This window comes from Sciurus carolinensis, chromosome 11 (assembly GCF_902686445.1).
Source record: "Sciurus carolinensis chromosome 11, mSciCar1.2, whole genome shotgun sequence".
NCBI lineage: Eukaryota > Metazoa > Chordata > Mammalia > Rodentia > Sciuridae > Sciurus > Sciurus carolinensis.
In genome coordinates this window covers 50581466-50598618 of record NC_062223.1, presented here as the reverse complement: position 1 = coordinate 50598618, position 17153 = coordinate 50581466, and the positions used below count along the sequence as shown (strand labels likewise).

At 34.1% G+C, this 17153-nt stretch overlaps 1 protein-coding gene and 1 non-coding gene across 4 annotated transcripts in view; one reads left to right on the top strand and one right to left on the bottom strand.

Annotated features, from left to right (window-relative positions):
* Ano3 (anoctamin 3) overlaps nucleotides 1–16918 on the top strand; it is a 441314-nt gene extending 424396 nt beyond the window's left edge. For all 3 annotated transcript variants that reach the window (XM_047517051.1, XM_047517052.1, XM_047517053.1), the window contains 4 exons: nucleotides 584–731; nucleotides 6646–6726; nucleotides 7161–7266; nucleotides 14009–16918. In XM_047517051.1, the coding sequence (XP_047373007.1) occupies nucleotides 584–731; nucleotides 6646–6726; nucleotides 7161–7266; nucleotides 14009–14191 (518 nt within the window). In that variant the 3' untranslated portion in view covers nucleotides 14192–16918. The remainder of the gene's footprint in view (nucleotides 1–583; nucleotides 732–6645; nucleotides 6727–7160; nucleotides 7267–14008) is intronic.
* Trnaa-cgc (transfer RNA alanine (anticodon CGC)) lies at nucleotides 7954–8027 on the bottom strand. The gene has a single exon. It is a non-coding gene; the product is annotated as a tRNA-Ala (tRNA).
* Nucleotides 16919–17153: the final 235 nt, after the last annotated feature.

Below are 17153 nucleotides of genomic sequence, written 5' to 3'. Positions count from 1 at the left end.
TCTGTTTGTCTGTATGATGCCAGATTTGGCCTCCTAAAACAGTAAATATCAACTGGTAATTATAGGTTTTATCTTTTTTTTTTTTCCTATTTTTACTTTAAAAAGAAATGTGGCAAATATAAAAGGCAAAACCTACATTGAATATAGATATTTCAGATTATGCACAATCATGTAGAACTTAAAGATATAAAATTTAAAGATTTTTATTCATTGTTTTTATTGCCTCACCAAATTCTGTATATTAGGCTTTGACATATCTTAGCACACGTGTCATGTTTCATTGTTAAAGACCTGAACCAAGTCATAATAATATTCTGATTTTCAAATCTTTTTAGATGGGATTCACCTACCCTTTATGGGAAAAATTTATGTAACAGATGCAATGCTATATATCATATATCACCAAACAATATATCACCAAACTTTATAAGTCATGATGGAGTGAGATATTATACTGAGAAAGTAATAATGAACAGAGCTGTGACTTTAACATGAGTAGAACATTCTTTTCAAAATAAAATTGATTACAGGGTTTCTGATTTGGTTAATTTTTATTCACTATCTTTAATCTTTCTCCTACCAGGTATTTGGCTTGGAATTCTTGAAGGAATTGGCATATTGGCTGTGATCACCAATGCATTTGTAATTGCTATTACATCTGACTACATCCCACGTTTTGTCTATGAATACAAATATGGCCCCTGTGCAAATCATGTAGAACAGAATGAAAAGTAAGATTTAAACATTTTCCTGATCTTTTTATGTTCATGATTAAAATGAGAACTTACTGAAACATTTTGTTCTGTGACCATTAAGAGTGATGTTTCTGGTCATTGTAATTATAATGTGTTTATTAGATGAAATCACAAGTGAGGTAAAAAAAAAAGCAGCAGTGTTTTTTACAGCAAATAATATTATAGTTTATGTTTTTCATTTGAAATGCATTGCTAATAGCAAAATGCTAAGACCTTTATGTTGTGTATAGAAGTCCAATCATAACACAGGAGGAAACCTAAGAAATCATCTAGTGCAATCTTCTTACTGCGCCGATGGGCAAATTGAAACCCACACTGGTTAATCAAATTACTGAAAGAAAAGAAAAGGCAATTTTTGGAGAGATACAGAGCATGGTGAGACTGCTTGGTATGTGCCTACAGAGTTTTAAAAGGCATTTATAACTACTGGTTATACAGATGAAGGAATCTTGGCCTCCACCATTCTAGTATAAAATCCTCTGCTCTATGGATGTTTTAAACCAGATCATCCAAGGGGAAGTTTGTTTTGTATACATAGTGGGACATTTAGCAGCATGCTTTGGCCTCTGCCTAGTAGACACCAATAGTAACTGCCTTGTTCCCCAGGTAGTGACAATCAAAACTATCCCTAGACATTGCCAGATGTGCCCTAGAGGACACCTTGTTTAGAACCACTGCTTCAAGTGATATGTTATTTCAGATCTTTCCTTATTGAAAGAAAGTGTTGGGGACGAATGAGAGACTGGATTTGCAGAACAGAGAAGAACTGGAAACACTTCGAGTATTGCAAGACTAGCCTTAGATGTGAAAGTGGTGAAAGAAGATAGAGTAGCAATAAGGAAACTGCTTCTCTTTCCAAGAGGAGCAGCTTGGAACGTGTGGCTGATGTAGCTGCAGGTTATGTGCAACAACAGGTTGAGCCTTGGTTTAGGATGAAATTAACCTTTGACTCTCCTGAGGAACTGAAGTTCTCTCAGAACACTGAAATACCTTTGAAAATAAATGCCTCATTTTCTAAAAGAGCAATCATAAAAGATACAGTTATTGTTTTATATATTGTTATTGTTTATATCTTGGGGTCTTCAAGAAAATTTGCCTTAAGTTACACATTTTAGGTTTGAGTTCTAACTTTGCCTTTTACTAAAAAGCACATACTATCTATCTGTCCTTGGTTGGTTCATAACAGAAAGTGTTCAAGGGCCTTATGATTAAGAAAGTGTCTGAGATAAGGTTTATGAACTGTAACACTCTGTAAACATAAGCTTGTTTGGGTATTAACAGTGAAAACCCAAAAAGTCTGTTTTCTAAATTCAAAAGGTCTAGAGTTACTTTATATTAGGTAGAGGGGAGTGAAGGGAGGGGAAGGGGAGTGGGGGTAGGAAGGATAGTAGAGTGAAACAGACATTATTACCGCATGCCCATAAATGACTGCATGACCAATGTGATCCTGCAATATATACAATCAGAAAAATGAGAAATTGCACTCTATTTATGTATGATTTATCAAAATATATAAAATCATTCTACTTCCATGTACAACTAGTTAGAATAGATTTTAAAAGTTAAAACAAATAGAAATAGATTTTAATAATTTGAAACATAGGCTTGTCCGCCACCCTCTTAGTAAGGACTACTTGCTAGTGACTTTATCGCCACCTAGTGGCAGGTGAAAATAAGATCGACTGGGTGTCTGTTCATGTTTCAGAACTTGACTTTCATGTAGATGGTATCTAACACCTCCATATTCACCAACTAGGGTTGTAGACCAATTTCAAACAGAGAAGTGAAGGGTTTATGTGATACTGACACCACACATTCCAAGTATTTTTTCTAAGCATGCTTAGCAGCTAAATTGGAGTGGATTCATTCAGATGAGACAGTTTCAGGCTGGGTGGCAGAAGGAAAAGACAGCAGGAAAGAGAAGGATATTGGCAAGAGAATAGCTGAAATGATAAATTATGGGACCTAGATTGGAAAAGGAAGAGAGTGAAGCCACCGCATCACTATAATTAATATTTCAAGGTTTAGAATATGACAGATATGTGGTTAAATACAGGTTGTAACAACTATTTGTCTTAGTAACATGATTCTCAACATCTTCTCTGCAGATATTTTTAGGGGTCCATAAGGTCAATATTATTTTCAAAATTACACTAAGACATTACTTCCCCTTTTCATGTATTGATATGTGCATTGGTGGTGATAAGGCCATGGTGAATAAAATTTCTGGTGGCTTTTCTTAAAGAGCGAGAATCTTTGGAACCAAACAATATAAGTCACGGTGATATTCTTCATTACCATTTAATCACTTTTAAAATGCCAGTAAAAATTCAGAATGTCTTCAACAAAGCGTTAATAATTATTAATTTTACAAAATATCCACCTTTGAATAAATATCCTTTCAATACTCTATGTAACAAAATGTGAAACGTGCATACAGCACTTCTGCTACATACCCAGATATGATGCGTGTCTCAAAGAAATGCACCATGTAGTTGGAATGCCAACGAAGAAAACTTTTTCCACATGAAATAATGACTGTCCATCAACAAGGATTATTCAGACTTGGGTACTTAGCAGTCACTCTTCTAGAGCCTGCACAAAACTAGCCTGTCATTCTAAGACAAATATTTGACATTATTTGTTACTTTTAATAAAGTTTAAACTTTGAAGTGAAAATGAGAATTTTGGATAACTTTTATCTACTACTGTAAGTTTGATAGCTTCCCAATTCTTAAAGATTTTTTTTTCCAATATAAGCAAAATTAGCAATTGTGATCTTTGTTCAGGGTCTATAGTAAAAACAAACAAACAAAAAACATCAACCTTTGGAAGCTCTGAATAATTCAGGGCACAAATATTTTCCAAATGACTGATATTTGACATTACAAAATCTTGCATGGATACATGGTTAATGTACAAGATAGACCTACGTATTTGAATGTAACTGCAGGAAATGTTCATTACTAAGGTGTAAGATTGCATATTGCAACTAAGTTTTAAGAAATTACCCCCTGTAGAGTATTAGTGTAATATCACTGAAGTGTATCCAAAATTATCTGAAATGCTATTAAAATAGTCCTTCTTTTTCCAACTACTTATCTATATGATGCCAGATTTCCTACTTACACTTCAACCAAAACAACATATTGCAACAGATTTAATATAGAAGTAGATATGAAAATCTAACTATCTTCTGCAAAAACAGACATCAGAGAAATTTGCAAACATATAAAACAATGTCATTGTGGCTATCTTTCTTCCCCCCCTTGGAAATTATAACTATTTTTCCTTAAAATGTGCCATTTTTATTAATTTACAATAGATTCAATGGTTTATTTTAAATGAGTGAATAAATATTTTCTAAATCAGTTTTAATTTCTAATGTGATAAAATAGCAATAAATATACCTCTGTGACAAAAGTTTTTCTGGTGTTCAATACTTTTTAAAATGAGACCCCAAATTAAGGATTTATAGGCATGGAGAAAGTTACCTAGCCTCTCTAAACCTTATTTAATCTGTATGATGGAGATTATAATATACATACTTTAAAGCTGTAAAATTAACTATATCCAACAACTCTTTGAATGTACATAGAACTCCAAAATATCAATGGTACCAATGCATCCTTGTCTTCCTTTCCTTTATCATCCCCTTTTCCATTCTTACCCATCTTACAAGCCAACTGGCCAATCTTTGTAACCTCTCCCTTGGATACATTGGTCCCTGCCCTTCCCCTTAATGTTTTACTACTTTGGCAGAATTCCACCCATCTCCATACTGTCTATTCTGCACTGTTCTAATGCAGCTAATGTGAATGAAGAAAAACAAAACAAAGACACTAACCAGCTTCACTTTAAATTTTGATCACATCCCTTTTGTGGACCCTACACACATTTTATTTCCCAAGTTCACTTGCTCTTCTTTTTCAGAGAAGTTTTTCATACCTTCTCCTCACTCCTTAAAGCCTTCAGCACCCCCTTCTATATTCTCACTCTCATCAGGTCTACTTAACTGGGGAAATGGACCCAATTAGTAAAGAATTTCCATAGACATCCCTGAATGAGTCTGCCTACCTGCGCCAGCATCCCACACAGCCTACTTTCTCCTAGTTCCTAGAAGTCGAACCCTCTGCTCCTGTGGAAAGCAAAAGCCCTCTAATTGTACTTTGGATCTCTTACTCAGTCTACTAGTTCTTCACTTTATCTCATACACTACAAACAGAATCTTATCTTTTTCACATTAACATTGGAACCTGCTTTTGTTTTTCCAACCAATATGTAAAGCCCTGCCATCTTCCGTCTGCCTGTCAGTGCATCCTCGTGACTTTGCTTCCATTTTGAACAAAAAACATCCAAAGAATTTTCCATATCTGTTTCTTCAATTCCCTTCTTCCCCCTCCCCCTTACACTCTTTCTGGTAAAGCTAAGACCCCACTACTCTATAGAAAGGTCATGAATTTCACATTTTGAAATTCACTTGTCAATTCCCAGTTCTCACAGTGGTTGACCTACTACCTTTGACAATCGATCATTCGTTTGATGTATTCTATTCATTTGACTTAGGATGCCAGAGACTTCCTTCCATCACTTCATTTCAGCCACACTGATCTCTACAGTCCTTAGTACACACTAAGTTTTCTGTGTCCTCTGCTCGAAGCTCACTATGCACAGCTCCCCATGGCTGCCTCCCTCAACTCCTAGACTCTACTCGGATCTTTCCTCTTAAGGATGTCTACTCTGAGAATGCAACTGAACATTCTAAATCTCTAATCCTAATTCCCCTTACTATACTCCATTATGTTGAGAGGTAGTCTGGGTTTCCATAACTTTCTTCAAGGATATCCAATTTCTTCAGAACCATTTGTCAAAAAGACATTTCTTTCATCACTGGGTTCACAACTGGATTGCAGTGACACTTTTGTCATAAACTAGATGACTGTTTATATCTGGATTTGCATTATGATTCTCTCAACATTTCCTTTGACTTATTTATCTTTCCTCGTACCAATACCACAGTGTCTTCGTTACGTGGTTACAGTAAGTGATTCAGCATGGTGATCTTTTTTTTCTTCAGCATCGACTGTATATTTTTGAACATTTGTGTTTCTTCTGTCGAGAGATGTCTGTTTAGTTCTTTTGCCCATTTATTGATTGGGTTATGTGTATTTTGGGCATTGGACTTTTTTAGTTCTTTATCTATTCTGGATATTAATCTGTCAGAACTGGCGATGATTTTCTTCCATTTTGTAGGCTGTCAGTCCATGCTCTTTATCATTTCCTTTGATGTTCAGAGCTTTTTAAATTGATGGCATCCCATTTATTGATTCTTGGTTTTATTTCTTGGTCTTTTTGAAGAAGTCAGTGCCTGCACCTATATGATGAAGTGTTGACCTTATATTTTCTTCTAGCAGTTGCAAGTTTTCTGGTCTAATCCATAAGTCTTTGATCCAGTTTAATTTGAGTTTTTTTTTTTTTTTGCAGGAGAGGAGATAGGAAACTAGTTTTGTTACTACAGTTCTTTAGTATAATTTCATATCAGGTGTATTGATGCCTCCTGCATCACTCTTCTTTCTCAGAATTGCTTTGGTTATTCTGAGTCTCTTATTCTTCCAAATAAATTTGGTACTATAAAACAGAGATTTATCAAAATTTAATACTAGGGTCTAGTCAACCATGTAATAAATATAAACCAAATGAAAGGACAAGAGAGGAACTACTGGGAGAAAATAGACAGGAGTTTGTCTCTTTGTAATGAGATATAATGAGAGTTAGGGAATGGAATAACAGCTGAGTTGCTATGGGTATATAGTTAGAATGAAATAAATGAAGAAATTATACTGGAAATTTATGAAATTCTCAATCAAATAATAATTTTCTTTTTTCCTAGTTGCTTAAAGGGATATGTCAACAATAGCCTATCCTTCTTTGACCTCAGTGAGCTTGGTATAGGAAAATCTGGTTATTGCAGGTACTTATTTATAACTTATAGTTAACTTTCCTGCTTGCCTTATAGTTAACTTTCCTGCTTGCCTTCACCATTTTGTATTCTGCCTCTAAATGTCAATGAGCCCATTTAAACTATCATTTTGGAATTTGGGCAAATCAGGAAAATGTGAGGCCTCCACACTTTGACCCTTTGATCTCTATTCTTCATATTCTTTTGTCATTGGTGGATTTTGTTTATTTATTGACATTACCAGGGATTGAACCTAGGAATGTTCTACCTCTGAGCTACATTCCCAGACCTTTTGAAAATTTTATTTTGAGATTGGCTCTTACTAAATTTCCCCAAATTGGCCTCAAATTTGTGGTCATTCTGCCTCTGCTTCCCTAGTAGCTGGGATTACAGGTGTACACCACCATGCCTGGATCTATTCTTCAAGTTCTTTCTGTATATTTCAGGTACCGAGACTACAGAGGCCCTCCGTGGAGCTCCAAACCCTATGAGTTCACCTTACAATACTGGCACATCCTTGCTGCTCGATTGGCCTTCATTATCGTGTTTGAGGTTAGTCACAAACTCGAGAAGAAAATTACTATGGGTAAATGCTTCTCCAAATGACATATCAGTTGCCTCTTTGAAGTCAGTTATTTGCAAACAAACAACAAAAAAGGACTTAAATAGGTTCTTGCAAAAGGCTCAGATTCAGATTAAATGAAACTATTATGACAAGTGCAGAAAATCAGAAGCGGAAGAATGTTAGTAAGGTAAGTTAGTAGGTATTTGCACTAGAAAATCAAGGTAGAAGAAACTAATGAAGAGTTGAAGTGAAAACTCTTGAGCCTTCTAGTGCCTAGTTTAAAAAGGAAAGGAAGGTCTTCATAATCTTATAAGAGAATCCATACCTATTCCTCACGTTAGAAAAACTGAACAATCAACTCTAAGTACACTTGTTCACATATCTCTTTGTTTAGGGGACACTGGATGATTCAATAAATTATTACTCAGAATGCTTTTATTACAGGATGAGGTGTGTTCAACTACCAAAGTCATTCAGTAATATTAAATTGTAATTCTATGAAGAAGTTTGGAAGAATCTTGTTTAAACAAAACAATAGAGTGGAGAATTAACACTGAAATACATTAACTACTCCTTGAGAAACTACTAAATCAATGAAAATACTCTAAATATATCTGATTCCTATGAAGCCAAAGAAGGAGTCACCTAAGTTTTTTTCTTTGAAAAAAATTTTTTTGCGGTACTGGGGATTGAACCCAGGGCCTTGTGCTTGCGAGGCAAACACTCTACCAACTGAGCTATATCCCCAGCCCTGAAAAAATATTTTTAAAAGCAACTGTACCTATTAACTGATTTGCAAAAAGAATTTCAAATTTTGTACTGAAATCTTCTTCATCTGGAAAATGAAGTACTTACTTGTAAAGGTTTTATCCAAGACAAAAATTCTATTTCTTAATGACTAGTTGAACCTATACAAAAGTTTCCTTATGAAGTGAGTATTTCTTATTGCAAGTTGCATAAGAGTTTAATGCATATTTTCAATTCAGTGATTCATTGAAGTCTTTTTTATTATATATGATTTTTTTAATAAACATATTTTGCCCATATATTTTTGGAACTCTAGTGAAGAAACACATACAATATACCATGATACATACATATGATTCCCTCTTTATTTTTTCTTTATTCCTTATTACTAATTCCATCACCCACCATCCCAAAAGCACCCACTCTTTTCTTCTTCAGTGTAGGCTCTTCCACTTGTTTATTTGCATAAATACTTCCTTATAAGTATATATGTAGCATTATTTTGAGTGTTCTTTTTCACAATTATTTCAGTGGTATTATGTAAGAAAATGCATTTTGTCTCTTACTCATTTATTTTATTTTTAGATCTAGAAATAAATCTATTCATAAAATCTACCCATGTTTAGATCACTTCTTCTAAATATGAGGAATGTGCTATTTAAATACAATGAAATGTCATTGTGGGTATTTAGGTCTACAACCATTCTATCTCAAATAAATCTCTTATTAATAATTGTGGGTTTGTTATAATTTAATACATTAATGGGTTGCCCAGGAACACATACCCAGGTGTGGAATTGTTAGTTTGTGTGCATACTCACTTTCATATAATGTACTACTGAGAGAATGTTCTCCAGATGGACTGGGTGAGATTTCCCTGTCCCTTATATTTTTACCAGACTTTACTATTATCCTTTATTCCAATATTTTGTAGTTGTATGAAAGACAACATTTTGATTTTGTTTTGTTTTTGCTGTTTTAATCTGTTCACCAATTGATTTAGTACTAGGAAGCCATTTTTGTTTTCTTTTTTGTAAATCGATATACTCTTGGTCCAGGTTTTTGGTTGAGTTTTCAGTTTGTGAGCAAATTTTAAGATTTACTTTTTAATCCCTAAATATAGCAAGTATGTATTCCTTTCCATATTCTATTAATTTTACTGAGAAAACATAATATTTTAATATAGTAACCTTATGATTGCTTTTCTTTTTGTTTTGTTCTATTTTATATGGATTATTTAGGAAAATTTCATGATTTAAAGTTCAAGAAAAGATATTCTGCTACACTTAGACTTAATTTTATAGTTTCATTTTTCACATGTCTTCAGGGTATTTGTCCTTAAGATACAGTCTGAGAGTAAATGATTTTTTTATTCTACATACAATAAGATAATTTGTAATGGTATTTACAAAATAATCTATAATAGTTTCAATATCTTGTGTAATTTCATTCTGTAATATTCCAAATTTTGTATATAGGTGTATCTCTGGCTTCAATAATCTGATATATTACTCCATTTCTCTGTTCTAGTTCTATATCACACTAAATGCTGTGACTTTGTAATATGTCTTAGTATCTGATAAAACAAACTGCATTCCACACTTTACACATTTCTCTTATTTTTCTTTCTTTCTTTTATTTTTTTGGAGGGGAAACTGTGGAGTTAGGTATACTTATATATATATTTTTTAGTTGGCAGAAAATTTATGCATATTTATGAGGTACCATATCATGTGCAAATCAGGTTGAACATCTATTAAAATATTTATCTTTATAGTGAAAGCAATTGAAATAATTTCTTCTAGCTTTGTTGAAATACACAGTACATTATTGTATTAGTAAGCTTTGCATTACTATGACCAAAATACTTGACAAGAACAACCTGGAGGACGAAAAGTGTGTTTGGGCTCATGATTTCAAAGATCTCAGTCCATGGTCAGTCAGCTCCATTGCTCTGGACCTAAGGTGAGGTAGGACATCATAAAGGACAGGTACAGTGGAGGATAGCTGCTCAGCTTATGGCAGCCAGGAAACAGAAACAAAGAGAGAGGACCCAGGAACTAGATATGATCACCAAAGGAAGATTCCCAGTAACCTACTTCCTCCAACCACACATCACCTGCTTATAGTTACCACCCAGTAATTTATTCAAATTCTTTAATCTACCAAATGTATCAATTCACTGATGAACTGACAGATCTCTTAATTATTTCACCTCTGAACATTCCTGCATGGCCTAACATGAGCTTTTTTTTTTTTAATATGAGCTTTTGAGGTGACATCTCATATTCAAACAATAGCATTGTACCTTGGTCTCCAAATACTCATATTTATATATTTATTTCACAAGGCAAAACACTTTAGTCCATCTCCAGTAGTCCCCATGGTCTTAATAGTTTCAACAGTGCTCAAAAATTCCATCTCCCAAAGTTTCCTGAGAATAAAGAAAAATCTTGGCTCTAAGCCCCTGCAAAAATCCAAAGCAAGTTACATATGTCCAATGGAGAGTGATACAGAACAAACATTTCTATTCCACCCAAAAAAGAAGAAGTAGGGGAATAGAAAGAAGGAATGGGACTACAACCAGAATGGAAGTTAGCCATTTCCAATACCTGGGTCTCATGGCAAGATATGAACTTCATAGGACATGTGCAGCCCAGTTCCTACAGCCTTGCTGGTTGCAGTCTATGTGTTCTTTCTGTTACACTGGCTCTGTTGACATCCAGGAGCTTTCCTCAGCAGATGTTTCATACCATTGGCATCTCTTAATCCCTGGGGTCTACATTCCAGCATACCTTCCTTCTTGAAGCTTCACACATAGCCCTCTCAGGGGCTGCCCACAGAGATCCCAACCCAGGTATATTTTTCCTGACCTTCCAAGTCTCCCTCAGAAATCTTAGTGGAAGCATCCATAACCCATAACCCATACCCGCTCCAGGATCCTGTTTATATCTGCAGAACCAGCACTGTGTGAATGATGCCAGGGTCTGCCACTAACTCAGGTAGACCCTAACCCTCTTAGACCATGGCTACAGTGGTTGCTGAGTGACTGGGTGGCTAAATATAATGAAATGTGTTTTGGGGAAACACTTCTCAGACACTCCTATATGAATAGGGTACCCCTGTGGTCTCTTAAATGCATTTTCATTTTTTCACTCTTGAACTTACCTTGGGTGTGACCTTGCTGATTATTGAGATACTCTCAAGGCATCTTCCTGTTGTCTCTATGAAAAGCACTTAGATTCTTTGAATTGGAGTTAATCTCTCCAGCAATGCAATTTTCTTGTCCCCTTTTTTACATGTGCTTCTTCTCTAACCAAACTGCAAGTTTTTCAAATCTTTCCTCTCTGCTTTTTGTCCCTGATCCTCAAAATAAACCTGGCTAAAAGTCATCAGCAATACCTATGCCATGGCCTGAATGCTTTGCTGCCTTGAAATTTCTACCACCAAACTAATTATTAGTCTGTCGTCTTTAAATTCAGCCACCCAAAAAGTCTCAGGACAATGGCAAAATATAGACAAGTTCTTTGCCATAATGTAACATGAATGGTCTCTATTTCAATATCCAATAGTCCTTGTTCCCCTCTGAAACCTCAAGAGCCACTGTCTTTACTGTCCCCATTGCTATTGGCTTTGTGATCTTCTGAAATTCATCCCCACCATCACCACCCAGAAGTGCCCAGTAAGGCCTGCTTGCAACATTCAAAGCCTTCTCCAGCCTGAACCTCCGAACTTTTCCAAACTCTTCTTGCAAACCAGTTCCAAGGCTTCTGAAACATATGATCAGGTTTATCAGAGTAGTGACCTTACTCCTCGTGTCAATTTCTGTACAATAGCACACAAGAACTTATTCTATCCAACTATAACTTTATACCTGTTGATTAACTTTTTCCCATTCCACTCTCCCCCTTTTACTCTCCCTAGCCTCTGTTAACCACTAGTCTAATCTTAACTTCTGTGAAAACTTTTTTAGATTCCACATGTTTATTGCTCTTATTTTTCAAAATTCCCATTGCTACTTTTTTTTAATTAATAAATTTTAGAATTCACTTTTCAGGTTTCTCCAAACATTGTCAGAGGCTTTGGTTAGAATCATGAGTAATTTTTGACTTACAAAAACCTGTGCTTCTTCATTGATGAACATAAAATTGGTTCTATTTTATCTTTTAACTGAGATTTAAAACAGCTATTGCTGCTTCCTTCCCTTTTAATTTTATTGCTATAAACTTTATAGATATTTCATTCCTATAATAAATTATATCCTTCATCATATGATTTGCTTGTTTTTTGATGGTGTACTGGAATGTTAATTATTTTTCTAAGAGGAACACAGTTCCTTGCACAGTATCTATTGGATTGTCTTTACAAATGATAATACTATTTTCAAATAATGACAGTATTGCCTCTTCAATTACAAAGTTTATAGCTCATCTTTGTTTGTCTTTCTATATGTCTAACACATATAGAAATATATGTTAATTAACAACAGCAATGATCAACTATGTCTTGTTCCCAACTACAATGAATGCATCTATTTTTTTAACTTTGATTTGCTATAGGTTTAAGATAATCTATTATCAGTTGAAGAAAATTTTTCTATTACTAGTTCTCTAAGAATGTCTTGATAAATGACTATTAAACTTTAGAAAATGCTTTTTAAGAATACATTCTTTTTAACATTGAATCATCCTTGCATATCAATCTATATAAATCAGTTTATATAATCATTTAGTATCATCATATAAGGCATAGAAAATATCCTTATTAATTTAAACATGATAAGTTTTTAAAAAATATATTACTATACTCTTGAGTTTCATACCTAAATATTGTATAGATAGTACATATATAAATCATCAGGAAAGAAATCCCTGAGCATCTGATTTTATATGGGAAAATATGACCTGCTGTACTGTATTCTACTTTACAATGCAGTTTCTAGGGACACAAGCCCAGATAAAAGTGCATTAGATTCTTTCTCTCTACATAAAGAGACTATTGTCTACTAAAAGTTCTTTATGTAAATGTGTTCTTTTTCACAGATTGAGTGTCAGATTATTTTTTCCTTTCTGAGAAATTAAAAGTTCTACTCTTCTTTATAGGCATCAAAAAGGAATGTATTTATAATAATAGGAGATAATATTCAGGTAGAGTTTATACTGTGATGAGTACTCCTTTAAACCTGTATACACACACACACACACACACACACACACACACACACACACATTTAAACCTCATATCCACCTCCTTGAAGAAGTACTATTTATATCACCCTTTTAGGGACAAGACATGAATGTGGGTGATGTTTTTGAAGGTTACACAGCTAATGAGTGTTATAAGATTCACACTTAAGCAGATTCATTCAACATCTGTACATTTAATCACAATCATATTACCTTTTGAGTTTTATTCTCTCTTTCATTAAACACAATATTTTTGTCAGTTTATTTTTAAAATAAAAGTATTATGTATTGTATCACAGAAGAAGTATGTGATGGCTAAAATATGTTACATCAGTTATAGTGACATTTGAATTTACTAGAGTGAAAAATTCTAGAAATGAATGTGTTGGAGTTTGATTCTAATCCTATTAGCAGAGGCAGCATATATCTGTGTTGTTTGAACTGTATGTATTATGATATCAATATATGGCTTTTTCCAGGATATGCTTTTTCTCTTTTTGTATATAACAATGCATATTAATAAAACTATTGAATAATATGCATTTTATAAACATGAATTTAATTCATTCCATCTTTATAAAATGATATCAAATATGGAAGCAAGAAGAGGAAAAGATTAATTTCTTCCTGATACTAATGTAATAGCAGGTAGCAGTATAGCATTCCTGATATTTTTTAAAATATTAATATTCAAGACACTGCCTACATTCTGATACATGATTTTAAGACAAATGCAGAATTGTTTTTAATTGTATGTCACAATGTTTGAAAATTGTACTTTCTACTCTAATTGTAGCACCTCGTTTTTGGAATTAAATCATTCATCGCATACCTGATTCCAGATGTACCAAAGGGCCTACACGACCGAATACGTCGGGAAAAGTACTTAGTCCAGGAAATGATGTATGAGGCTGAACTAGAACATTTACAACAACAACGGAGACAGAGTGGTCAGCCTGTTCACCACGAGTGGCCTTAGTTGATACCATTAGTGCAAGAGGGGAGGTACCATTAGTTGCAAAAGAAAGACATCAATTTGAAATCTAGATGAGATCTAAGAGGAAGGCATATTTGGCAAAACATAGACATCATATGCTACTTGGAAATATATCACAGCAATCTCTGGAATTTGGAATATCCAGGTTTCTAGAGAAGGAAAGGATGACTTATGACCTTAAAAAGAGGTTAGACTGACAATGTAGGAAGTCAACATCTAATTCTCAGAACCAGTCTCAGGGAGTTGTGTGGTTGGAGACCTTCCCCTTCCATCGGCTGCAGTGTACTAGGAAGGGTGGTAGTGACATTTCTAGAGATGAATGTTCGTGTAAATATTCAAAAGCCAGGCGTGATGTAAAGTATCACGTGGTCTTCACTCACATACTAATCTGACTTTGGAGCCTTCATTTGAATTGAGATGCTTACATGAAATGACTTAAATCAGTTATTGCCTTTTCTGCCAGAACTCCATGTTCCTCCAGCTTACAGGTTAGTAGGAATTTCCCTGACTCTTGAATTCATGGATCTGTTCCAGAAGGAATTTATGCTGCTTTGCATTGACTATGCAGTTGAAGAGTTGCACATAACTTTTAGTAGTCAAACCAAAAATCTAAGATTCCAAAAATAATGCAATTCATTGAAATAATGTCTATTCCATTGGCTACATTCAAGTCTATTTTATTACTGGCAGAGCCAGTTGCACTGCACATTTTTTATACTAAATAACCATATAGTTAGAAAAAAAATGGTTATTCTTCTATCATTTAGAACACAACTGATCCATACTTTACTGTGGAAGGCTGTTTTATAGTATATTTAATGTTTCCCCCTCTGAATCATTGCAAATCTCACAGAATATTATCTTGATATGCTGTAAATATGTTGATTTTCCTTGTACCTTTGCACAGTATGTAATGCAAGTTTCAATTTATAATGCAGCTCTGAGACCAGTTACACAATTTGCTATTGTAATGTTTATTCAGGAATTCTGAAACCAGATGCTCTACAACACTTGTGATTTTTCTACCATGTGCACTCACGAGCTAATGAAAACAATGCATGTATATAAATCTATATTATTTGTAAAAATACTTTTTGAGTTCTTTTTCATCAGTGAAGGGAGTTTTCTGTTATTATTTCTTTGATAGTTTGGCTTGCTTTGTTTTTGAAAACTCTGCAGGAAAAAAAAGTCAAATTAATTGTGAAAGAGATCATTGTTGCTTTGTTGTGGAATTCCTATTTTCAGTGTCAAAACTATCTGTCCACAGTCTGATAGAGCAAAAATGATGGGGCATTCAGCTAAAGAAAATCCAGACTAGGCGTTAACTATGAGGGCAGGATAAGAAGAAAGATAAGAGCTAAGGTCAGGCAATGTAGGGTAGGAGTCAAGGTACTTTTCCTTGCAAAACAAGGAAATCCAAATTTTCCTTTCCAGGGAATGACTCACTCACACACACACACACACACACACACACACATGCAAGCACACACATATAGTATATATGATTACTGTTGTTTGTCCAATTCATTCATGTCCAATTAAACAAAACAGTCATTACCAAAATTTAAAAGACCAATTTAGACATAATCGAAAAAAGATCCCTTTGTGTGTATGTTGGTGTTTCTCTAGTAAGGAAATTATAGAGGTTCACTTCTAGAAAAACATTTTTCTAATTATAATACTGAGGGGGGAAAAATTCTACCTTTCCTTCTTTTCCTCTGGGGAAAAAGTTAGTAAATTACAGTTGTTTCATGATTCTTTTCCAGGACAATTACTTCCCTACTTGTCCTCTGATTTTGAACCAGGGGAAATAGCCTCACAAATCCTGGCCATGCAGGACTCTTCCATTCAAATTACAACTAAATTCTCTAACTACACGATGGAGTTTCCAACTCCATTTTTGTAGCACCAGTGTTTCCTTCTCTTTGCTAATCATAGGCACATGCCTGAGTATAAATACTGTCTTTGTTTACCTGACATTGACCTCTTTTCCAAATTAGGAACACAAAACACGGACATTTTTCTTACACTGCTGCACATAATGATAGCTGTTTCCTTGACAATTCATCTTTTTTCAAGTTTTTATATAGGCCCATCAAGGTTTAAAAGAATACTGATTGATATGAGAAGAGAAAGATATTTTAATAAAATTATAACACATTAATTTAGAAAAGGTTTTCCCCGATAATCTTGAAACAGGAGTACAAAATGGAAAAATTATCTGAAATATTTGACTGTAGCTATGCCTTCATCATTGTTGACAGTACAGTAATGACAGCCCCTCACAGTGTATTATTAGTTTTAGATTACTTTGCTTTAGTTGAAAGAAATATTTTATATCTTCATTTTCATATGAATACAAATTATTTCTCAAAGATTTATAGCTCACACTATTCTCAGGAATTCTGTATTACACGAATGCTGCTTATATTTTCATATTCTAACTTCTTGTCTTTTTAAGCTAAAAAATAATGACTCTGTGCATGCAGTCTGCCTTGATGAGTTGTTCAAAGCTGAAGAGATTTCCCAAAGGATAATCACTCTAGATTATAGCTGAAATAGTTCACAATTGTCTGAGTTTGTGCACGTACTTTTAAGTAAAATGCTGAGTGACTGCATGATGAGATGCAACTTTTAAATGCTGCATATACTTCTAAATTGACTCGTAGCACAATCTATTGTACAATGGAATGAATGCAGAAATTTTGACTCAATAAATTATCATTTGATATGGTATTTTTCCTATAATTTGTGTGTTAAATTTAATTCTGCTGATTTTTAAGTATTAAATTGGATTTTGTTGTATGAGTATGGGGAAGGAGGATTTCTCATCCTTTAGTTCTACAAAACAGTAGGTGCTTATTCTTAACCCATTCTTAAAAAGTTATGACTGTCTTCTGATCAGATTATTGTCATCTTCAAGACATTCACACATTAAAATGCA